Here is a 24,828-nt window from a genome sequence, read left to right as displayed (position 1 = left end):
ATATAGAGGATGTCTGTCACGCCCTGACCATAGAGAGCCCTCAGGGTTCTCTATGGTGTTTTAGGTCAGGGCGTGACTAGGGGGGTTTCTAGGTATTATATTTCTATGTTGGTGTGTGTGTATGGTTCCCAATTAGAGGCAGCTGATAATCATTACCTCTAATTGGGGATCATACTTTTTTTTTTTTTACTTTTTTTAACTTTTACTTTTTTGTGTGAGTGTTTCACGATCATTATATCTTTGTTGTTTTTGGAAGTTTCACTATTATTAAAATGTCAAACTCTACTCACGCTGCGCCTTGGTCCAATTATTCATACTACGGTCGTGACAATGTCTTAGTAAAGACAATCAAAAGTCTTTGTATTCTTTTCAAGAGTTGTTAATTTGTTAGGCTATTGGTTAAAGGTACAACACAATATTTATTATTTAATTACCTTTGATCTAGTTCAGTCTTATTGATCACTTAAACATATTTAATAATGATATTTTACCTAGCTTAATGACTGTGGGCATTTTTTCTTACTTTTAGTTCTAATTAGAGACGGCATATTGAATTGTGTAAAAATGCAGGAAATTTGCTTTAAATGCCCCAAAAACTTTCAGATCCCCCACCAAGTTATGTCCCCCCTAACCGAAGTGGCGCCCCTGCAAAAATGAAATGTTAATTAGCCGCTTATGTGTCTATCAAACCTCCACATTTCTCCATGCAAACTCTCATCGACAAGTAGCAAGTAACCTAGCAAGCAGATATTATAGCTGTTTTAGTTTCTTGTGTAAATAATTGATATTGTTTATTACTCGTGTGTATTGTTGTTTAGCATTTTTCAAATTACTCAAGTTTTTTACTCTTTTTAGCTAACTAGCTTAGCTTAGGGCTCTCCGTCGATCAGACCACTATTCTGATAAGCAAACGTGCATTTTTACCATTTTCTGACCTCTGTAAGTGAGAGCTATTTCAATGGAGCTGTGTAATAAGGTAAGCCCTGTTTGCTAGCTGCTAACAAGCTATTTTGATTAGGTCAAAGATGTATGGTTAGATAGGTGCTTATGAAAATGATCTAGATAACCACCGACTATAGTTACGTGTACAACGCACATTACCTTCCTTAACCAGTAAAAAGAAAACTAGCATAATAACTTCCTAGTCATAGACTGTTCTCTCTTCTACTGCACGGCAAGCGGTACCGGAGCTCCAAGTCTAGGTCCAAAATGGCGCCGGAAGAAATGGCAGCAGTTTTACGGGCGCCTAACCAATTGTGCTATAATGTTGTTGTTTTTTGTTGCTTTATTTGTAACTTATTTTGTACATAATGTTTCTGCCACCGTATCTTATGGCAAAAGAGAGCCTCTGGATATCAGGACTGCGATCACTCACCTCGGATTAGACAAAGATTTTTTCTTCATCAAGCAGGATGCACAGGATATACTGCTAACACCGACAAGGCCAACATCCCCGTTGTGGCGAGAGAAAGAGACGCAGGTACAGAGGACACAGAGCGGGGTGCCTCGTAAGGATCCACAGAAGGAGAGTGGGAAAGCTGCCGTTACCGTCAATATTACTCGCCAACGTGGAATCATTGGACAACAAATTAGACGAGGTACGATCACAAATATCCTACCAACGGGACATCAAAAACTGTAACATCTAATGTTTCACTGAATCGTGGCTGAATGATGCCATGGATATTCAGCTAGCAGGATATACGCTGCACCGGCTAGATAGAACAGCACACTCCGGTAAGAAGAAGGGGGGCGGTCTGTGCATATTTGTGAACAACAGCTGGTGCACAAAATCTAAGGAAGTCTCTAGATTTTGCTCGCCTGAAGTAGAGTATCTTATGCTGAACTGCAGACCACACTATTTGCCAAGAGAGTTCACACCTATACTTTTCCTGGCTGTTTATTTACCACCACAGACAGAAGCTGGCACTAAGACCGCACTCAGTCAGCTGTATAAGGAAATAAGCAAACAGGAAACCGCTCACCCAGAGGCGGCGCTCCTAGTGGCCGGAGACTTTAATGCAGGGAAACTTAAATCAGTTTTACCTGATCTCTATGTTAAATGCGCAACTAGAGGGAAACAATTCTAGATCACCTGTACTCCACATACAGATATGCGTACAAAGCTCTCCATCGCCCTCCATTTGGTAAATCTGACCACAATTCTATCCAACTGATTCCTTCTTACTATTTTTCTATCACAGACTGGAACATGTCACTGGCTTTATCAATAAGTGCTTCGAGGACGTCGTCTCCACAGTGACTGTACATACATACCCCAACGTGAAGCTTGGGATTACAGGCAACATTCGCACTGCGCTAAAGGGTAGAGCTGCCGCTTTCAAGGTGCGGGACTCTAACCCGGAAGCTTATAATAAATCCTGCCATGCCCTCCGTCGAACCATAAACAGGCAAAGCACCAATACAGGGCTAAGATTGAATCATACTACACCGGCTCCGACGCAAGTCTTATGTGGCAGGGCTTGCAAACTATTACAGACTACAAAGGGAAACACAGCTGCGAGCTGCCCAGTGACACGAGCCTACCAGATGAGCTAAATCACTTCTATGCTCGCTTCGAGGCAAGCAACACTGAGGCATGCATGAGATAATCAGCTGTTCCAGACGACTGTGTGATCATGCTCTCCATAGCCGGCGTGAGTAAGACCTTTAAACAGGTCAACATTCACAAGGCCGCTGGGCCAGACGGATTACCAGGACGTGTACTCCTGGCATGTGCTGACCAACTGGCAGGTGTCTTCAGTGACCTTTACAACATTTTCAACATCTAATATGCTCCGAACACCTGTGTGTAAGCATAACATTACAAAAATCAGAAACTTTTTGTTTAAAAATGATGCAGAAAAGCTAATTCATGCTTTTATCACTTTGAGATTAGACTATTTCAATACTCTGCTCCCTGGCTTTCCGGATAAAGCACTAAATATACCTGCTAGAATCTTGACTAGACCCCCAAAATGTTATCATATTACTCCAGTGCTAGCCTCTCTACACTGGCTTCATGTTAAGGCTCGGGCTGATTTCAAGATTTTACTTCTAACCTACAAAGCATTACATGGACTTGCTACCTGTCTCTCAGATTTGGTCCTGCCGTACATACCTACACGTACGCTACGGTCGTGAGGTAGGCCTCCTTATTGTTCCTAGAATTTCTAAGCAAACAGTTGGAGGCAAGGCTTTCTTCTATAGAGATACATTTTTATGGAATGGTCTGCCAATCCATGTGAGAGATGCAGACTCGGTCTCAACCTTTAAGTCTTTACTGAAGACTCATCTCTTTACTAGGTCCTATGACTGAGTGTAGTCTGGCCCAGAGGTGCAAAGGTGAACGGCAAGACAATGGCGCGACGAACCACCCTTGCTGTCTCTGGCCGGCTCCCCTCTCTCCACTGGGATTCTCTGCCTCTGACCATATTACGGGGTCTGAGTCACTGGCTTACTAGTGCTCTTCCATGCCATCCCTAGGAGGGGTACATCGCTTGAGTCATTGACGTGATCATCCTGTCCGGTTTTGTGCCCCCTCAGGCTTGTGCGGTGGAGATCTTTGTGGGCTATACTCAGCCTTGTCTCAGAGTAGTAAGTTGGTGGTCTGTTGATATCCCTCTAGTGGTGTGGGGGCTGTGCTTTGGCAGGTGGGTGGGGTTATATCCTGCCTGGTTGGCCCTGTCCGGGGGTATCGTCGGACGGGGCCACAGTGTCCCCCCGACCCTCCCTGTCTCAGCTTCCAGTACCTATGCTGCAGTAGTCTATGTGCCCTGGGGGCTGAGGTCAGTCTGTTAAAGCTGGTGTATTTCTCCTGTCTTATCTGGTGTCCTGTGTGAATTTAAGTATACTCCCTCTAATTCTCTCTCTCTTCTTCCCCTCGCAGAGGACCTGAGCGCTAGGACCATGCCTCAGGACTACCTGGCATGATGACTCCTGGCTGTCCCCAGTTCACCTGGTCATGCTGCTGCTCCAGTTTCAACGGTTCTGCCTGCGGCTATGGAACCCTGACCTGTTTACCGGATGCAATACCTTGTCCCGCACCTGCTGTCTCGACCTCTCAATGCTTGGCTATGAAAAGCTAACTGACATTTACTCCTGATGTACTGACCTGTTACACACTCTGCAACCACTGTGATTATTATTTGACCATGCTGGTCATCTATGAACATTTGAACATCTTGAAGAACAATCTGGAATCAATGGCCATGTACTCTTATAATCTCCACCCGGCACAGCCAGAAGAGGACTGGCCACCCCTCAGAGCCTGGTAACTCTCACTTGTTTCCTAGGTTCTTACCTTTCTAGGGAGTTTTTCCTAGCCACCGTGCTTCTACATCTGTATTGCTTAATGTTAAGGGTTTTAGGCTGGGATTCTGTATAAGCACTTTGTGACATCTACTGATGTAAAAAAGAGCTTTATAAATACATTTGATTTGATTTTGATTTGAGTTTATGGATCTGTGCAAACCTACAGTAAGTGATATTTTTTTTATTTGATTATTTCTTGCTGATATGAAAGATGGGGCATATCAGCATATGTTTTTAAAACAGTTTCTAAACGTTCAAACCCAGCTTCAGAATTGTAGTTCACACGCAGCCAACCATCTGCTAACCGCTGAAAACCCTAGGAGCCTCAAACTCAACTCTGGACATCAAAGCCAGTTCCAGTGCATGTTTTCATTGTTCCCCTCTAACCAGGAATTGATTTAGACCTGGGACACCAGGTGTGTGCAATTAATTATCAGGTAGAACAGAAAACCAGAAGGCTCCGGACCTCGTAGTGTAAGAGTTGAGTACCCATGTCCTAGGATAATGTGCTTTCAAAACAACTGGGAACTAGGAACTCTCAGATATCTGACTTTAGTGCTTGGGAACTCGGGAAAACTAGCTCAGACTGGGAAAAATCGTTTTGAATGGTCATCCAACTCAGAATTTCCGACCTGAAGATCAGTGACGTCATGATTGTACTTTTTACGAGTTCCCAGTTGTCTTGAAAGCAACATCAGAAGGGTTTTGAAGCACTAGTACAGGCTATGAACCTCAGCTAGCATAGTCGGTTGTACTGATTTTAAACACCATTTGTGTTCATAATTTTAAAAAGCGTAAATGACTATTTACCTGTGAATAAATTAATGAAATGGAGAATGAATTAAACTATTCACCGATTTAATAAGCAGACCTTCATACAAACTTGCTATTCACAACCGAATAAACAAACTGCTGCATAGCACTCCCACAAGCGAGCCACTCAAATCACTAGACTCGTTTTAGTCAGAGTGAGGGTTTTGGATCAATGCTACTTCAAAAATCTGTTTAACATTTTAAAGAAAATCTGGAATGTGTTGGAGGAAAGAAGCATGTTTTAAGACTCAAAAAGATATCGAAGTGAAACGTTTCCTGTATGGATTTTCGTAGCCGGGCACCAATCAAGTGGGTTATTTCTGGGGTGGCGCAAGAAATAAAGACAGAGGATATTACTGAAGACATAGATGGAGTGGTTGGTGCACGTCGACTGACTTATATGGAGGAAAGACATTTACTTCATCCATGTTACTGTTCTTTGATGAAGAGTCTCTCCCTTCTCATATAAAGATAGGATTCATGAGATACCCTGTAAGAGCTTTTGTGCACAAGCCCCTTCAGTGTCATACAGTAAATCTAGAAGATTTTGTCATGTGTCAAGTGTGTGCAGAAGGGAAGAGTGTCGTATGCCAGATGAAGTGAAATCTTGCAACTGTGGAGGTGAACATGGGCCTGAATTCCTGGACTGCCCTGTTAGGGTGAAGGAGAATGAGTTGGCAAGGGTAAGGAGTGTCCAGCTTATCTCTTATCTGGAGTCGGTGAGAAGATGGGATAGAACAAGTGGCGGGGAAGAAACAATGGTAGTAGAGCCACCACGGGATAGTGAAATACTACATGTTTAAAAGGTGGACTTTGGATTATCTTTGCAATGCCATAAACTGTACAGCACAAGCGGAGAAGAAGTCTAAGAAAATTGGAATCATTATGAATGCCGCTAAACGTTTTTTGGGTCTACGTGATTTCACAGCCGAGGCCGTGCAAGAATTCTTGTCGGTGAATGTACCGCCATCACAGGCCCCTGAGCCTGTGTAGGGATGTATTTTGTTTTATAAACTGGGTGGTTAGAGCCCTAAATGCTGATTGGTTGACAGCCGTGATATATCAGACCGTATACCACGGGTATGACAAAACATGTCTTTTTACTGCTCTAATTACGTTGATAACCAGTTTATAATAGCAATAAGGAACCTCTGGGGTTTATGGTATATGGCCAATAAAACACGGCTAAGGGCTGTGTCCAGGCACTCCGCAATGCATCGTGCATAAAGAACAGCCCTTAGCCGTGGTATATTAGCCATATTCCACACCCCCTCGCGCCATATTGCTTAAGTGGACATTGATTGCAGAAGCGCGATGGGTTTTCTTAGTTGACGTGTTTTATTTTGTATGATGACGTTTTCCCCATTTCCCACAATGTTTTTTTTAGTTTCTTATTCAATACCCCGTCCAGCTGGTGGCGGTAATGCACCATTAACGTTGGATGCCAACCGCCGTTAAACCCCATCGAAGAAGAGCCACACACAGCGGAGCAGAGAGAGAGGTCGTTCCTGCGGAGGTAGTTATAACAAAATACCAAGTTGCCGAGAAATGGAAATGCTTATTTATTTTATTGTTTTAAAACTATTACATGTACCTACCTAGTTTAGTGAAATAAAATGTTATGGTTAACATGTTCCCTCTTATCTTGTAGTTGTCTCATGGGATCCTGCCAGCCAAGCATCGTTGGTTGGCTAGCTACAGTAACGTTAGCTAGCTAACTTTTCACGTTTAGCACAGCATGAACTAGCTAAGCTAACTCGACTAAACCAAGTTGGCTAGCTAGCTACTTTGTTGAAGCTATGTGGCTACATGTGGTTAGATTTTTTTTTAAACGCTTAAAACGTTTATTTGGTTCATAATTTAGTATATTTGAAAGTTAACATCATCTAGCTAAGGTACTGAAGAGAGCTGATTGTGTTTTCCGAAATAACGTAACGTTAGTCCCCTTATCTTACCTGACAGTAAACAACTAGGCTAGCTAAGGTTAGTTAAGCTAGCTAACAAACTCTCTTGACTTTACCACAAGTAACACAGCTTACACAGCTAACGTTAGCTAGTTCGATACAAACGTGTGCAAAGATATTCGCTATTTTATGTGATGGTGGACTGGATGAACTCTTGATAAGTTAGCTAACTAGTTTGACACGTTTGTGTAAACACGTTTAAATTAGGTTGGCTAACGTTAGCTACTTGGCATTTTACTTTATAGTCATCTTTGATTTAGCTATCTAACGTTAAAGTGAAGGGGTTGGAACCGAAATAATTTTCCAACCGTTTTGTTCTGACCAGAACTACGTTTCGTTCCGTTCCACTGTTCCGACCAGCAAAATAAAGTTCTTAACCGGTTCGATCCCCCGAAAGTACCCGTGTATATTGTTAATTGTTTAACCTGTGAAATTAACCGTTTTTAGATCATTAAAGTACTAAAGCAATCAGTGCGAATATAGCAGGCAAGCTAGTTGTTTACATGCCTGATGGACAAACAAGTGTACCCTATGGCGCAAGATGCGACTGCATTTTTGTGGGTCGGGAGATGTCTAGAGAGGGTTAAGGAAGCATCTTGTTATGACATGATTATTATGACATGATTATCTGAATAATGTCCACAGAGTTATACATAGGAGGAGCTACTTATATGAAGGAACATGGAATGTCTTTTGAGCTAGCTAACTAACAAGCGTGTGTGCAAAGCGACACCAGAAATTACCCTCCTGTTGTGTTCGTTTCATGTGAATTAATTCTGTGTTCCCAGTCCAAAATGACCGCCCCATTATAGCTGACTATAAATCCATAATAATACATATATTATCACCTAATGTTGTGTTAGATCTTTTTATCAACTTAAGTTCTTGTGAACATTACACGTGTTTAACTTCTATTTGCTATTTATGGTCTGTAGGCTTCATTGACCTGAACTCGACAAATAGTTTTTGAGTAAAAAATGCATAATGTATTGATTATTTGGACTATAACAAATACTCAGATGAAAAATATTGTGTTATTTATCATAGACTACTTTGTGTCAAAGTTTAACAAGGACTCTCCTCACCAGTGTCATGATCAAAGATATGATCAAGAGCCTCACATACACTATATCATTTGGTCATCGTGCTTCCACAGAATGAGTTATGAGCAAGGCCTCAAAAAAGCTTTATATACCAGGAGAAAAGTTCTATATAATATTGAAACAATGTTGCGATTGTTTGTGAGAATGACAACAGGTGTGGTTCCCGTGGGTGAAAGATTCTATTGGTGAAAGGTTCCTGTGGGGGTTGCCATGGAAGCCAAGAAGGGGAGTGAGGTGTGTGTGTGTGCGCGCTCAAAGACACATGCATGTGGGGGTCTGGGAGAAGAAGTGTGTCCATCTGATGAATGGGCATGTGCCTCAACTCAATTTTATACACTAACTGTAGTCTCACCCATTCTTTTCTAATGATCGGTCATTTTTGACCGGGAACACCCCAGGTGTACAAAGTTAAATAAAAACCCAAAATGTAATGAAAATCATCCAAATGAATTTTGTGTATTCAGATGCCCTGTGTGGACAAAGTCATGGAACCTTACGACAATCAGATTAAATGAACTACATTTTTCAGAGAGAACTTGTAAATCGGTCCAATTTGACCGGAACACAGCAGGAGGGTTAAAAATACAGTTTTGTAGTTAATAAATACAATGTGAAACGTGATAACTAGACCTACAGTATTCTTGCTGTGCGGTAGCAGAGAGAACAGTCCATGACTAGGGTGGCTGGAGTTTGACAATTTTTAGGGCCTTCCTCTGACAAGCTTCCTCTGGATGGCAGGATGCTTGGCCCCAGTGATGTACTAGACCGTACGCACTACCCTCTGTAATGCCTTGCGGTCGGAGACCGAGCAGTTGCCATACCAGGCAGTGATGCAACCAGTCGGGATGCTCTCTGGTGCAGCTGTAGAACCTTTTGAGGATCTGAGGACCCATGCCAAATCTTTTCAGTTTCCTGAGGAGGAATAGGCTTTGTCGTGCCCTCTTCATGACTGTCTTAGTGTGTATGGACCATGATCGTTTGTTGGGGGATGTGCACACCAAGGAACTTGAAGCTCTAAACAAATGCTTTGCTGTTTTTCTGGCTGCAATTCTTGACATGACTAAGTTAGCCATAGTTGGGTAGCTAGCAAGCAAGGGATAAGAACGTTGCCAGCCAGTATGGCAATGGAACATTTAGAACAAACGACTGGGAATAGATACAGAACAAAAAGACTGAACGACTGGGTCGCGTCTCTGGCAACAATTGATAGAACGATCAGCCGGGCTGGGTAGCAGCCCTAGATGTGTCGGGACTACATCTTGTGGAAGGATGAAATAGTATGAATAAATTAATCCAAATAACGTTTATGTAAATCATTATTTGGGTATGTTGGTAACCCGATGTGTATAAAAGTGATAATGCCCTTGAAGCCGGTGAAGATATATTGTTTCTGAGTGACAGTGAGGGCTTTGAATAGGTGTTTTTATGTAGGACTAGAAAAAAATGCCTGGAATGTAATATAAAGTTATTAACAGGTTCCCATGCTTTTACAATAATGGTTCTGCTCCGGAACAGTATGGATCACAACTGTTTAGGCTAGCTAAATCAATGACAGCTGTGAAGTAACGTTAGCAGGGGTTGGAACCGGTTCAGGGTACAAAACCGGAAAATAACGACATTGGTTTTCGGTTATGTTCTTTGAACCGTTCCAACCCCTGCTCACATTACTTCACACCTGTCATTAGAGCTAGCTTGATCAAACTGTTGTTACTAGCTATTTACATGCAGCAAGAGAATGCTTTCTATCCAGGACAGTCAACCTAAACCAGAAACTTAAACGTTTTCCCAAATGCTGGCGATATTGAGTCGTTCCCTCTTACTGTCCGAAGGGATTGCAGCAGTCTGTTTACCCTTGGTCTCAACGCTGTATGCAATGTCAGGAAGTAACATTAGCCACCATAGCATGGTGGTGGAAAATTGTATTTTCATAAAGTATGCACATTTTCACAGTTTTTATATCACGTGAAGGAAATCGACCCGCTTTTGCAGCCTGAATGGAGAATGTTTTATGTACGAACCGGTCCACCGGGGATACGAATGTACAGCCGGCTGCATTCATTCCGTTTGGACGATATCTTCCGACCTTTGGGCTACTGTAATATGCTAACTCTCGGCTAAACCAGTTAGTTAGCTAGCTACTAGCTCTTCTAAAGTACCCAACTAGCTAACACTACTGCAATCTCTGTGAATCATTGAAGCTTTGTACCACCACACTAAAGCTAAATCCAAAATTAAACCATCATATTTTCACGTGAATGACAACCACTTGAGCCAACCTATAACTCGAGAATCCACAGGAATGATTGACAGTTGCCTTCTTTGCTATCTGCTATGACTGTATGCCTGGCCTTGGGTGCTCGAGAGCTAGCCTAGCTAGCTACATGACAGATATTTGGACCTACCTACTTTGACCCCATAAACCAGTTAGGTAGCAAACAAGGCAACTGTCAATCATTCCTGCAGCTTCTCAAGTCCTAGGTTGGCTGAAGTGGACGACTTGTCATGCATGTCAAAACATAATATATGCCATTTAGCAGACGCTTTTAACCAAAGTGACTTGGTTATTTTACTTATGGTTGGTCCCAGGAATGGAACCCACTACCCGGGTGTTACAAGTACCAACTCTACCAACTGAGCTACAAAGGACTACAAAAGAAACATGGTTTTTAATGTTTAAAATTTTCAATGAAGTCCTCGTTTGCAAACCCCCTACTGAGTTCCAAACTGCCTCTAGAAGCAACATCAGCACAATAACTGTTTGTCGAGGGCTTCATGAAATGGGTTTCCATGGCCAAGCGGCCGCACACAAGCCTAAGATCACCATGCGCAATGCCAAGCGTCGGCTGGAGTGGTGTAAAGCTCACTGCCATTGGACTCTGGAGCAGTGGAAACACGTTCTCTGGAGTGATGAATCACGCTTCACCATCTGGCAGTCTGACGGACATCTGGATTTGGCGGATGCCAGGAGAATGCTACCTGCCCGAATGCATAGTGCCAAATGTAAAGTTTGGTGGCGTAGGAATAATGGTCTTTGGCTGTTTTTCATGGTTCGGGCTAGGCCCCTTCGTTCCAGTGAAGGGAAATCGTAACGCTACAGCATACAATGACGTTCTAGACGATTCTGTGCTTCCAGCTTTGTGGCAACAGTTTGGGGAAGGCCCTTTCCTGTTTCAGAATGACAATTCCCCCGTACACAAAGCAAGGTCCTTACTAAAAGGGTTTGTTGAGATTGGTGTGGAAGAACTTGACTGGCCTGCACAGAGTCTCAACCTCATGGAACACCTTTGGGATGAATTGGAACGCCGACTACGAGCCACGCCTAATCGCCCAACATCAGTGCCCGACCTCACGAATACTCTTGTGGCTGAATGGAAGCAAATCCCCGCAGCAATGTTTCAACATGTAGTGGAAGGCCTTCCCAGAAGAGTGGAGGCTGTTATAGCAGCAAAGGGGCGACCAGCTCCATATTAATGCCCATCATTTTGGAATGAGATGTTCGACGAGCAGGTATCCATGTACTTTTGGTCATGTAGTGTTAGCTAGCAACTTCAGAAAACCACTTTTTACTTATGCAAAAAATATAATGTGAAGTAGTCTTTTTGGGCTCCCAAGTGGTGCAGCCGTCTAAGGCACTGCTTCTCAGTGCTCACTACAGACCCTGGTTCGATTCCAGGCTGTGTCACAACCGGGAGTCCAATTTATCTCAGCGTCGTCAGGGTTTGCCTGGGGTAGGCCGTCATTGTAAATTAGAATTTGTTCTTAACTGACTTGCCTAGTTAAATTTAAATAAATAAAAATAAATTGTGAGTAGGCGTGCTTGAAGTGTAAGCATGTCTTGGACATTAGAGGTGACGTATGTTTCTGCACAGTTTACACTCCATGATGATGCACACACTACCCCTCTCTGGTTCAGAGTAATGCTCCCATCAGCATTGGGTTCACAAAGTTGATTTCCACACCATTTTTAAAATGTATTTATTTCACCTTTATTTAACCAGGTAGGCAAGTTGAGAACATGTTCTCATTTATAACTGCAGCCTGGCCAAGATAAAGCAAAGCAGTTCGACACATATAACAACACAGAGTTACACATGGAGTAAAACAAACATACAGTTAATATTACAGTAGAAAAATTACAGTAGACAAGTATGAAGCGAGGGCCAGCCAACGAGAGCGTACAGGTCGCAGTGGTGGGTAGTAAATGGGGCTTTGGTGACAAAACGGATGGCACTGTGATAGACTGCATCCAATTTGTTGAGTAGAGTGTTGGAGGCTATTTTGTAAATGACATCGCCGAAGTCGAGGATCGGTAAGATGGTCAGTTTTACGAGGGTATGTTTGGCAGCATGGGTGAAGGATGCTTTGTTGCTAAATAGGAAGCCAATTCTAGATTTAACTTTGGATTGGAGATGTTTGATGTGAGTCTGGAAGGAGAGTTTACAGTCTAACCAGACACCTAGGTATTTGTAGTTGTCCACATATTCTAAGTCAGAACCGTCCAGAGTGGTGATGCTGGACGGGCGGGCAGGTACAGGCAGCGATCGGTTGAAGAGCATGCACTTAGTATTATTGACCAGCCTCTACATAGCACTGCAAACACGGCGGCTTCCGTGACTCGTTGGGCACCAGTCTTTCCTTTTAACGACCTCCTTATTCATTGCCCAACTGAATGTCCGGCGGATAATTGAATTACCCTGACCTAGCATCGGCAATACAAAAATCAAGGGCCTTGTCGGTGCTTGGAGCTCATAGCCAAACGGCAGACTCTTTCCACTTGCCTCCCTCCTCCTGCCACCTCAAGGGTCCCTGTTGCTCAGCCATGCAAAATGTGCTGAGGCTGACTGGACATTGAGTTACTGTATGGCGACTGAAAGAGGACAATTGTCTTTAACCCCTCTTTTCTTGGCGCCTTATTTTAGAAAAGGTTGTAGTGAAAGATAAAAGAAGAGTCTGTGAAAGTGTTTGCAAGGGTGAAAACAGCACAATTACAAGGCGGGTGAAAAGTAGAATACATCTACATTTTGTTTGGACTTGAAGTTAATTATGATAGCGTAGGCCTATAGTTCTTTCAAGAGGATATACAGGTTGCTTAATTGCACCCCCCCCTTTCAATGCATCTCTCAGGTAACCATGGCAATGACGGGCCAGAGTTCCTGCTCCTCGATGAGTAATCACACCAAGGAACGTGTGACCATGGCCAAGGTGACCCTGGAGAACTTCTACAGCAACCTCATCGCTCAACATGAGGAGAGAGAGATGAGGTAGGCCTCCTACTACACCCGCACGCATGCATCCGTCTGGGCTCAGCCAACGGGCAGTGCCTTCTACTGACACATTGTTTACAACTCTTCTGTTCTCTATTGCTACATTCTTCTTATGCGTTATGTCATTCAAGGTGGGTGTTGCAAACTTTGGTATTTGTGCCTTACATTGCCTTGTAAAAGTATTCATCCCGCTTGGCATTTTTCCCTATTTTGTTGCATTACAACCTGTAATTTAAATAGATTTTTATTTGGATTTCATGTAATGCACATGCACACACTAGTCCAAATTGATGAAGTGAAATGGGGAAAAAAATTACTTGTTTCAAAAGAATTTAAAACGGAAAAGTGGTGCGTGCATATGTATTCACCCCCTTTGCTATGAAGCCCCTAAATAAGATCTGGTGCAACCAATTACCTTCAGAAGTTAAATAAAGTCCACCTGTGTGCAATATAAGTGTCACATGATCTGTCACATGATCTCAGTGTATATATACACCTGTTCTGAAAGGCCCCAGAGTCTGCAACACCACTAAGCAAGGGGCACCACCAAGCAAGCGGCTCCATGAAGACAAAGGAGCTCTCCAAACCGGTCAGGAACAAATTTGTGGAGAAGTACATATCAGGGTTGGGTTCTAAAAAGATATCAGAATTTTAAAATCAGGGACTGGGAAACTGGTCAGAATTGAAGGAATGATGGATGGCGCTAAATACAGGGAAGTTCTTGAGGGAAACCTGTTTCAGTCTTCAAGAGATTTGAGACTGGGACTGAGGTTCACCTTCCAGCAGGACAATGACCCTAAGCATAGTGCTAAAGCAACACTTGAGTGGTTTAAGGGGAAACATTTAAATGTCTTGGAATGGCCTAGTCAAAGCAAAGACCTCAATCCAATTGAAAATCTGTGGTATGACTTAAAGATTGCTGTACACCAGCAGAACCCATCCAACTTGTAGGAGCTGGAGCAGTTTTGCCTTGAAGAATGGGCAAAAATCCCAGTGTCTAGATGTGCCAAGCTTATAGAGACATACCCCAAGAGACTTTCAGCTGTAATTGCTGCAAAATGTGGCTCTACAAAGTATTGACTTTGGGGGGTGAATAGTTATGAACGCTCAAGTTTTCTGTTTCTTTGTCTTATTTCTTGTTTGTTTCACAAGAAAAAATATTTTGCATCTTCAAAGTGGTAGGCATGTTGTGTAAATCAAATGATACAATCCCCCCAAAAATCCATTTAAATTCCAGGTTGTAAGGCAACAAAATAGGAGAAATGCCAAGGAGGGTGAATACGATTAGGCTAAGAAATGGTGGACACTGCATATATACTGCAGAGGACTTTAACACATTCTAACTAGCTTTTCCCTCCCCAGGTTTTCTATATTGGGCCAATAACATCAACCTGTCTGTCTTGCTTAATAGGCCTGTATGCTTTTAATAAGGATCCAACCCTTTTTCCCCTATTTTTGCCAAAAGTGACATACCCAAATCTAACTGCCTGTAGCTCAGGACCTGAAACAAGGATATGCATATTCTTGATACCATTTGAAAGGAAAAACTTTGAAGTTTGTGGAAATGTTAAATTAACATAGGAGAATATAACACATTAGATCTGGTAAAAGATAATACAAAGAGAAAAACATTTTTTTAAATCTAATAAGAGAAAGTCCGTAATGTATTATTCCTGCCCAGGTGCAATTTATTTTTTTCCATATAAATATGTCATCCATCAGTAGAACAACAAGATGTCTGTCTGTTCAACCACGGGTCACAATATGACACACAAAATTCCACCTGTCCAACCCGTACTACCACTTCCCTGTTAAAAACACTGGAGAACAAAGGCAACACGGTGGTCTAATATGGAAGTCCCTGTGTCGCATTCATTATTCCACAATGTAATAAAGCGTAGCGATACTGAAAAAAAAAAACAAGCATTCCTATTGAAGTAAAGATAGTCCCTCACTGTTTCAAATCAAACTTTATCAAACTTTACCGTGAAGCATGGTGGTGGCATCATGCTGTGGGGATGTTTTTCAACGACAGGGACTGGGAGACTAGTCAAGGTCGAGGGAAAGATGAACGGAGCAATATTTTCTACCTGCAGGCTGCAATGTTATTTAATGGCTTTATGTAGGCAATTTTTACAGAGTTGGCAATAGAAGTTACCTCTTCTTTTTTTTTTTTTATATATATTTTAATTTCGATTTGGATTAACCACATGAGAATGATTTTGAGATTCAAAGGTGTTATGATAAACAAAATGAATCTGTTCCACAAAAATGTGAATATGAAAACCCTAACTGGCACACAGATCGGAAGAATTTGTAAATTAAATTGTCATTTCACATGAGAAAGTTTGACTCCTCGTGTAGCCTATTCCCGGCAACTTCAGGAGAGAAATGGCAGAATCTGCGAAAGCCAGCAGGAGGAACGTGATCATTTTTTATTTTTATTTTTATTTCTTCTGGTTGTATTCATCTCTGGCTCTCGGGTCATTTGCATCTTATTTCATCCAACGGTGCGCTTAAAGCATCAGACAAGCTCAATGCATATAGTTAATTTTATTAAAACAGGTGTGTCTATATTAGGAAAATTACGTTAAAAAAATGTTGAACAATCAATTGATCGAATAGAAGAGATTAATTTTGGTCGACAAATCTTTTTTTTTATCGGGGACAGCCATAATTCAAAACATTTTTCCATTTCTGTTCCAGGCAGCAGAAGTTGGAAAAGGTGATGGATCAAGAGGGCTTGGCTGATGAGGAGGTGACGTTGAAGACTGACACAGACACAACCTTTTTGACACGTGCAGTTGTGCGCACTAACCATTGCCTCCTCTACCTGTGCAGAAGCGTATCCGGCGCTCCCAGCACGCCAGGAAAGAGACCGAGTTCCTGCGTCTCAAACGAACCCGCCTGGGGCTGGAGGACTTCGAGTCCCTCAAGGTGATTGGCCGAGGAGCTTTCGGAGAGGTAGGCATCACCCCTTTTCTTAAACACCTCTCTTACGTAGTAGCCTTGCAGACTTTCAGCTTATTATTCAATAAATTACTGACACGTTTTGGTCCCAAGGTGCGTCTGGTGCAGAAGAAGGACACAGGCCACGTGTACGCTATGAAGATCCTCCGCAAGGCCGACATGCTGGAGAAGGAGCAGGTGAGGAGGAGGAGGAAAGGGTAGGAGGATATGTTGATGGCCAATACATAATGGCCAGTCATGTTCATTCTCACAAATCCAAAGCAGGTCTTGGATACAAAAGTAGTACCTGCCATGCAATCTATAAATGTAAACTCAGGAAAAAAAAGAAATGTCCTCTCACTGTCAATTGCGTTTATTTTCAGCAGACTTAACGTGTTTATATTTCTATGAACATAACAAGATTCAACAACTGAGACATGAACTGAGCAAGTTCCACAGAAATTGACTAATGTGTCCCTGAACAAAGGGGGGAGGGTCAAAATCAAAAGTAACAGTCAGTATCTGGTGTGGCCACCAGCTGCATTAAGTACTGCAGTGCATCTCCTCCTCATGGACTGCACCAGATTTCGATAAACGCAAATCTGATCATCACCCCTAATGAGCCAAAATTGCGACTCCTCAGTTAAGAGCACCTTTTTTGCCAGTCCTGTCTGGTCCAGTGATGGTGGGTTTGTGCCCGTAGGCGACGTTGTTGCCGGTGATGTCTGGTGAGGACCTGCCTAACAACAGGCCTGCAAGCCCTCAGTTCAGCCTCTCTCAGCCTATTGCGGACAGTCTGAGCACTGATGGAGGGATTGTGCTTTCCTGATGTAACTCGGGCAGTTGTTGCCATCCTGTACCTGTCCCACAGGTGTGATGTTCAGATGTACCGTTCCTGTGCAGGTGTTGTTACACGTGGTCTGCCACCGCTGTCTTAGGCGTCTCACAGTACGGACATTGCAATTTATTGCCAAGGCCACATCTGCAGTCCTCATGCCTCCTTGCAGCATGCCTAAGGCACGTTCACGCAGATGAGCAAGGACCCTGGGCATCTTTCTTTTGGTGTTTTTCAGAGTCAGTAGAAATGCCTCTTTAGTGTCCTATGTTTTCAAAACTGTGACCCGAATTGCCTACTGTCTGTAAGCTGTTAGTGTCTTAACAACCGTTCCACAGGTGCATATCCGTTAATTGTTTATGGTTCTTTGAAAAAGCATGGGAAACAGTGTTTAAACCCTTTACAAAGAAGATCTGTGAAGTTATTTAGATTTTTACGAATTATCTTTGAAAGACAGGGTCCTGAAAAAGGGACGTTTCTTTTTTTTGCTGAGTTTATGTATCATGCCATTTGTGTGTATTTCTAGGTGGGCCACATCCGTGCTGAGAGGGACATCCTGGTAGAGGCTGACAGTCTGTGGGTGGTTAAGATGTTCTACAGCTTCCAGGACAAGATGAACCTCTACCTCATCATGGAGTTCCTGCCTGGCGGTATAACCCCCCTCACTCTAAACTGAACCCCAAACAGTCTCCTACACTACAGGCACAGTCATTGTCCAGTTGGAAGCTAGATCAGCTACTCTTGCAGGTGTATGTAGACAGAGTAGAAGTGCCGATCTAGGATTGGGTCCCTCCTGTAAATAATATCATGTTCATTATAGGTCTAAAAGGCTAAATTGATCCTAGATCAGTATTTCTACTCTGAGACGCTTGATACAGCCGTCAGAACGTTGCAGAAAAACATAGAAATGTGCTGCATATTGATTGTTTATTCTTAATGTTCTATCTGCAAAGCCACCGAACAAACAACTTCTGTCTCGCTGAATATGCCTCAAAGTCCAGTGGGACTGTACATGTTGTAACCCGACACTGCCCCCTACAGGTGACATGATGACTCTGCTGATGAAGAAGGATACTCTGACAGAGGAGGCCACTCAGTTCTACATCGCTGAGACGGTGCTAGCCATCGACTCCATCCACCAGTTGGGCTTCATTCACAGAGACATCAAACCTGACAACCTGCTACTAGACTCCAGGGTGAGTTTGAGCACGTACTCAAGAGACACAAACATGAGCTCAGACTGGTGGTTTGGATATGTTATTCTGTTTGAGTTTACAAGGCACCAAAATGAAGAAAACGGGCTAAACTTTTCCAATACACAGCACGGTGTGCACTAATGAATATAAGCCTGTACTGGATGTGTTTTTGCTTGATTGTTTCAGGGCCATGTGAAGCTGTCTGACTTTGGTCTTTGCACAGGTCTGAAGAGGGCGCATCGTACCGAGTTCTACAAGAACCTGAACCACAGCCTCCCCAGTGACTTCAGTAAGCAAAGTCAGGCATCCCAATCAATCCATTACTTTACATACTAACACCCTGTATTGATGTTAAAGCCACAATTTGGACTTTTTCTCCGACCTTGTAGTCCTTGAGATTTGGAAGCGTATTTTGGAGCTACACATTGTTTACAAAGAGCCAAATGACAACCAAAACATCAACAATGGAGTCATATTTGGGTTATGGTGGAGGTAAAACTGATGTACAAAGCTCATAAGGCATTTATACACTATTAATTAGAAATACCATTGAACAGTTGGAAATGTCCCAGATATTGTGCCTTTTTAATGTTTCTCTACTAACCAGGTAATGATTTGAAATGTGCTTGTACAAAAATGAAAATGAGTGACTTAAAATGGTTTGTTTTCAGGTTTGCTTCATGTTTTGAGTTGTTGCATGTACCAATCTTCCAATTCCTTAATGGGGATTATTATTTAAATGTAGAATTTATCTGCGTTAGCAGAAGCACTAAGTGACTAAAATGTAAATCAGCAGATCCTAAAATGTCTATTTGTTTCATAACGAAGTCTGAAAGGGTTTCAGATGCTTAACCTGCAAGGTTATGGGGTTCAACAAGTATTACCTACTTGTGTCATTTTATACAACTGTTTATTTTTCTTTACAGCATTCAATAACATGAACTCAAAGAGGAAAGCAGAGACATGGAAGAGGAACCGGAGACAGCTGGTGAGAAAATTAAGCTAGATGGGAGGGCAACATACAGTGTATTCTACAAGTAGACATGGGCCGTGTTCGAGAGCATCCATTTTGAACGGACTAGTCCACATATAAAATGTAGTTATTTAGGATGCAGGGTGATTTTGTAGATCTGTCAGTCTGCAGTCACCGACTGGAATGCAGTCGATCTCAAACACGACCACATTTGTATTGGTGTAGTCTTGTAGTCACATTGCATGATCTTTCTCTCGCGCCCCCCCCCAGGCCTTCTCTACTGTGGGCACCCCTGACTACATCGCCCCTGAAGTCTTCATGCAGAACGGATACAACAAGCTCTGTGATTGGTGGAGCCTTGGAGTCATCATGTATGAGATGCTGATAGGTGAGATCCTGTCAACATCTTCTGCTTGGGGCCTCTGAAAAAGCATTGATTGGCTTTCAATCATCTTGCATGAATGTCACAGAATGGTGCCATTACTACGTATTTGCCCATGCCTGGCTGGTTGATCCCATGTGTGTTGTTTTCCAGGCTATCCCCCGTTCTGCTCAGAGACCCCTCAGGAGACCTACAGGAAGGTGATGAACTGGCAAGAAACACTGACTTTTCCCCCTGAAGTGCCCATTTCGGAGAAAGCTAAGGACCTCATCCTCAGGTTCTGCTGTGAGGAGGAGCACAGGATCGGAGCCACTGGGGTGGAGGACATTAAGGGCAACGCCTTCTTCGAGGGGGTGGACTACGACCACATCAGGTACGAGGGCTTAAAAGAATAGTTCAATTTTCTGACGTTTAAAAAAAAAAAAAAGATATTTTCCACTTTATTGCTGGTTATTTGTCAATATCCCAAATCTCCTGGCTAGCATTTCTTTTGAGGATGTAGCTGATTGTATCAGTTAATGGTGCATTCAGAAATGGGAACAGTGACATTGTTAAAAACAGGGTTCCGTTTTTATTACAGAGAAAGACCCGCTGCCATTCCCATTGAGATAAAAAGCATCGACGACACGTCCAACTTTGACGAGTTCCCAGACTCTGATATCCTCCAACCGACAGGTACGTTTCTCATTGTCGCCAACATTAGTGGCTGCCACTAGTCATAATTCAACAGGGTAGTGTTCATTAGGGCACACAACGAAAAACAAAGACGTTTCGATTTACACCAGTTAGTCATTCCCAGGTTAAGTCTGTTTTCTTCAATGTGGTGCCTATTAAACATGGCCCTGGTCAACTAACGCCACCTTGAAACAGGATTCTCACATTTTGGATCCTTTGTTTTCCTCTATTGCCCTGTGTGAAATAATCCGTGTCTTTTTCCGCCTCAGCTGCCCCTGTGGTGTCCAACCATTCTGAGGCAGACCTCAAGAACAAGGACTGGGTCTTCATCAACTACACCTACAAGCGCTTTGAAGGCCTCACAGCCCGAGGGGCTATCCCCTCCTACATGAAGACGGGGAAGAGATGAATCCTTCTTTTGTTTCCTCACTCACTCTACCTGTCCCTCAGACTGGCACTCAAAAGGAATTCCCCATGGATCCCAACATCCACTCCTCTCCCAAACTCAATTTTGGAGGTAGAAACTAAATTACCCTATTCAAGCTTGTTGAAGGGGTCCGTCATAATTGAGACTATCCCATGTGTCTGATCCTGCTGAAGGGACCTTTCTCCTTCCTTTGCAGGGGACTTGTAGGGCTCTGTGTACTCTGTAGAGAAGTGTGACCTTCTCCAACTCGAGTTTGTCTATCTAAAAAAGCCTTAGCGTTGTGCTGGAAGGTATGGACAGTGATTGTTTTCTATGTGAAAACTCATATGCCATTCCACCCCAGGATTAAAGTTCCCATAACGAAAGTGTAGGATCCATCAATGAGCAGTCTTGGAGGTGTTGATATGACCTTAGTTTGGGGACCATCTGTCGTAGATCTCCACTAGCGTCGGTCCAACTCGGCCAAGACTGTTTCTCTATCCGTCAGTATCCCAAGGGACTAAACCAAGATACCAGCATAACCGGTCACCTCAGGGGCCAGAGCCCATTTTCACATCAGAAGAACACACTTGCTTGGCTATACCAGCCTTCTTCACTTCCTCCTCCACAAACAGGCATTGAAGTCTTAAAGTTTAGCTGGGCGACCACCAGCATGGGACTAGGATCCAATATGCCTCACTTTTCTGTCAAAGGGCTAGCTTTTCTCTCTTCGGTTTTTCTTTTTTCCACACACAATAGATTTCTCCCATCTTTTTAGAAATGAGTTCCACCGTCAAAAACATTAGAAATCGTGTAATGTGACGAACTAATGATGCTTTTCAGGGAATATATGTCAATGTTTTTCATGTGTTTTTAGAGAGCTCTCTACTGAAGCGTCTTGGATGATGGTGCTTCGGACCGGTTGCCTGTTGCAACAAGGCAATAACCAAAAACATTGAGAGCTGAGTGTAATTGTTGTCACTATTCAGTCTAACTTTTGAGGGTTTCAATGGAATTACTTCTCCATTTAATTGTCACTTCACTACTGCCAATGATGGAGCTGTTACATGGACTTTGGCAAGTGTTTATAGCAATAGAATCGCCTCTCTTGAATATGATTCCATTTGAAATGGAACTACACCTTCCACAAGCCTACCTTTTTAGGTTCTTAGTTTGACAATCATCCACTGTTAATATTAGCACCTTCATGCTGTCCTTTAACTCATTTGATTTACCAATGCTCTGTCGGACTTATAACATTTGTGGATATGCATGTCCTTTAGCTAGAGAGCAAAATCAAATACAAAAATATGTTGCATGTACTGATTGAATACTAAAATTTGGTGCATGTACCAACCATTATTTTTGGTACTTTTCCATGGACCTTTGGGGTAGGGGAGCTATAAGTAAGGCCAAGATATTGATACTCTTCTCTTTCCTTCTCTTTTTTTGTCCTGACCACTGGTCTGTAAGGGCTTGGTAGGTGAGGTGGCAGAGCAAGTTTGTTCAGCGGATATGTAACAGAATAGAAAAGGAGCAGCTTTTAGAGTTTTGAGACACACTCCGGCGCCGTGTGCTCTGTGACCCTAGGTTAGGGTCATTAACGCACCCTTTCCACTTCCTGTCGTGTCTATAGTTCCGTCTCTTCCTGTTGCTCGGCTATTTCTTAGCAAGAATACTTTAAACATTACATTTGCCTGACGTTTCGTGTCAAGGATATGCCACCTGGTATGTCCTTACCTTTCAAGAGGCTAAGAGGTGTGAGTTGAGAAACTCGACCTTAAATCTGTAAACAGGGCTATATGTGACTCGCTGTTCTTAACACAATCCCAAATGCTGTCATTTGAATCGAATGTAATCCCAAGGTGTAGTTGAAGATGAATTTAATGCCATGTTAATTCCAAAATGCTGTAATTTGAATGGAATGTAGCCTAAACCACAGGAGTGGTAGGTTTGTCACACGGTGAAGATGTCTGGTATTTTGTTAAATATCTGTACGGTGTTCTGGGTAGTTTAGACTACTTGCTGAGATTTAATATCCAGACATTTTGTTTTTACGACTGAGCGACAGAACTGATTTTGAGACTGGTCTCACCTTTTACTGATGCTTGATGCCCTAATGATCCAGCTGTAATGCCGGGTTTAAAAAGTATTGGGCGGACGAGTTGGCAAAGTGCGAATGGGCTTTTTGGAATGATTGTATTTTAAATGTATGCTGCTTGGTGTGTGAGATTTGCATGTCTTTAGAGGAATGGGTGATATACTCAGTAAAATAATATGTGGGAATATGTTGTGTTAACACTGATAAGGTGGGTGCTCTTTTGTAGATGTCATCCAACTGTGTGTGTATGCTGTTATTTCCCCCCAGGCACACAAGGTGTGGGAAACGGGCTGTACAAGCCTTTTTATAGGGAACATTCAATCAAAAGTAGGGGGAGTTGTATTTAATCCACTGTGGTGGGAGGTTTCTATTGTATATTTTCTGCCATTTTCACATTGAATAGCTGCACTTAATATCTGTGGTGTTTCCGTTTTGTACGGCAAAATAATGGGCCGCTCTGAAATCTGACTTTGTTTTTGATGGGCGAGGGAAATGTCATTTCACTGGTTGAATGGGCACACTAGCCATGTGCAGGAGTTACGTTTTCTTCTGGAAATTGTTTTATCTGACAAACTGAGGTGGAATAATGTAAATGGTGAACAAAGGTCTTAATTAAATATTCATTATTTATTACCTTTTGGATTCCAAACATCCCTTGCTACTCAAGACTGATTTAAGACCCCTTCGCCAAGAGCAACAATGTTTTCATCCAAACGGGAGAAGAGTGAGGTTGTCAATTTATTTTAATTTTTTTTGACCAAAGCGAACCATACACAACAAACCGGGCTAGGAGTAAAGTTAGCAGGACCGACCAGTTTCTCAAGCCCCATCATGTAATGTCACCCAGTCATTGCTCCGTCATCTCTCAATAGTGCAAAGAAGTTCTTACAGGGCTGTTGTCATGCATGTAACCGTTTAAACAGCATAAACTAGTCTTTGTGTAATAGATGGCACATAGCACCTGTGAAAACTAACAGGGTTTTCAGAGAATTGTTCAGTGTTCCTCAAAGGTGCTACTAGGCAGTATCTCTGTTTAGACTTGGAAGCTAGTAGCCTACTACCGTAGAGGCTTAGAAATTGCATGGTCGAGATGTGCATTTAACCATGTATCCTTTGAGTATGTTAATTCACTGTTAAGGCAGAAAGTGGCTAAGTCGCGTGGGTATTGGTTCTCTAGTTAATTCAAAAGGCACATTTATTTTGCCAGTCAATGGCAGACCGCTTGTTTCACTTCTGGTAGAAATACTCACCTGCACTATTATGGTGGTAGACTTTTAACAGCATTAAATAAAACACCTAGGACTATGTTGAACCAGTGTCTTGTCTTTTTCATTCCTTGTCTGTGTAGAATAGGTCAGCTAGGGCGGCTCTGCCTCCAGGGAAGAAACTTGTTATAAGTATTATAAGGCAAGAAATGTGGTGCAAAAGTTATCACAGTTGGCTAGGGTAACGGGTTGGGATGCTCAAAACATATCCTACTGCGGAAGATGTTTTGATGTCAGCCTCGCCCTCAAACAGGTCTTTAAAAATGTAATGCTACTTATCCTTTTATCTATAAAATGTCTAGCACAACTAGCTACATTAATTTTAAAAAAAAACTACATACAGTGCCATTCATCCCCCTTGGCATTTTTCCTATTTTGTTGCATTACCATCTGTCATTTAAATTGATTTTTATTTGGATTTCATGTAATGGACATGCACAGAATAGTCCAAATGGATGAAGTGAAAAAAAAATTGACAAAGAAACTTGTTTAAAAAAATAAATAAAAGTGGTGTGCGTATGTATTCACCCCCTTTGCTAGGAAGCCCCTAAATAAGATCTAGTGCAACCAATTACCTTCAGAAGTCCC

General features: G+C 42.5%; 1 protein-coding gene across 2 annotated transcripts; it reads left to right on the top strand.

Annotated features, from left to right (window-relative positions):
* Positions 1 to 6,522: 6,522 nt before the first annotated feature.
* Positions 6,523 to 23,608, top strand: LOC139542066 (serine/threonine-protein kinase 38). Of its 2 annotated transcripts, none has more exons than XM_071347070.1 (13): positions 6,523 to 6,643; positions 13,319 to 13,455; positions 16,165 to 16,216; positions 16,300 to 16,422; positions 16,522 to 16,605; positions 17,769 to 17,892; positions 18,284 to 18,438; positions 18,625 to 18,727; positions 19,365 to 19,426; positions 19,682 to 19,799; positions 19,947 to 20,166; positions 20,374 to 20,468; positions 20,738 to 23,608. In XM_071347070.1, exons 1-13 carry the CDS (start codon positions 6,569 to 6,571, stop codon positions 20,875 to 20,877), a joined length of 1,488 nt encoding a protein of 495 aa, XP_071203171.1. In that variant the 5' UTR covers positions 6,523 to 6,568; the 3' UTR covers positions 20,878 to 23,608. The 2 variants fall into 2 exon arrangements, with proteins under 2 accessions (XP_071203171.1, XP_071203170.1); XM_071347069.1 differs by having other exon boundaries at positions 18,625 to 18,736; positions 20,738 to 22,134.
* Positions 23,609 to 24,828: the final 1,220 nt, after the last annotated feature.

Source organism: Salvelinus alpinus, chromosome 17 (assembly GCF_045679555.1).
Source record: "Salvelinus alpinus chromosome 17, SLU_Salpinus.1, whole genome shotgun sequence".
Classification (NCBI taxonomy): domain Eukaryota; kingdom Metazoa; phylum Chordata; class Actinopteri; order Salmoniformes; family Salmonidae; genus Salvelinus; species Salvelinus alpinus.
The sequence above is the reverse complement of the archived record's forward strand: the minus strand, read 5'-3'. Positions and strand labels throughout refer to the sequence as shown.

Coding starts and splice junctions, on each gene's coding strand:
- LOC139542066 (XM_071347069.1), top strand. CDS start 6,569: ATGCCAACCGCCGTTAAACCCCATCGAAGAAGAGCCACACACAGCGGA. Junction 18,737..19,364: donor CAGTGACTTCAGTAAGCAAA/GTCAGGCATCCC, acceptor TTTTCTTTACAG/CATTCAATAACATGAACTCA. Junction 20,167..20,373: donor GTGGACTACGACCACATCAG/GTACGAGGGCTT, acceptor TTTTTATTACAG/AGAAAGACCCGCTGCCATTC.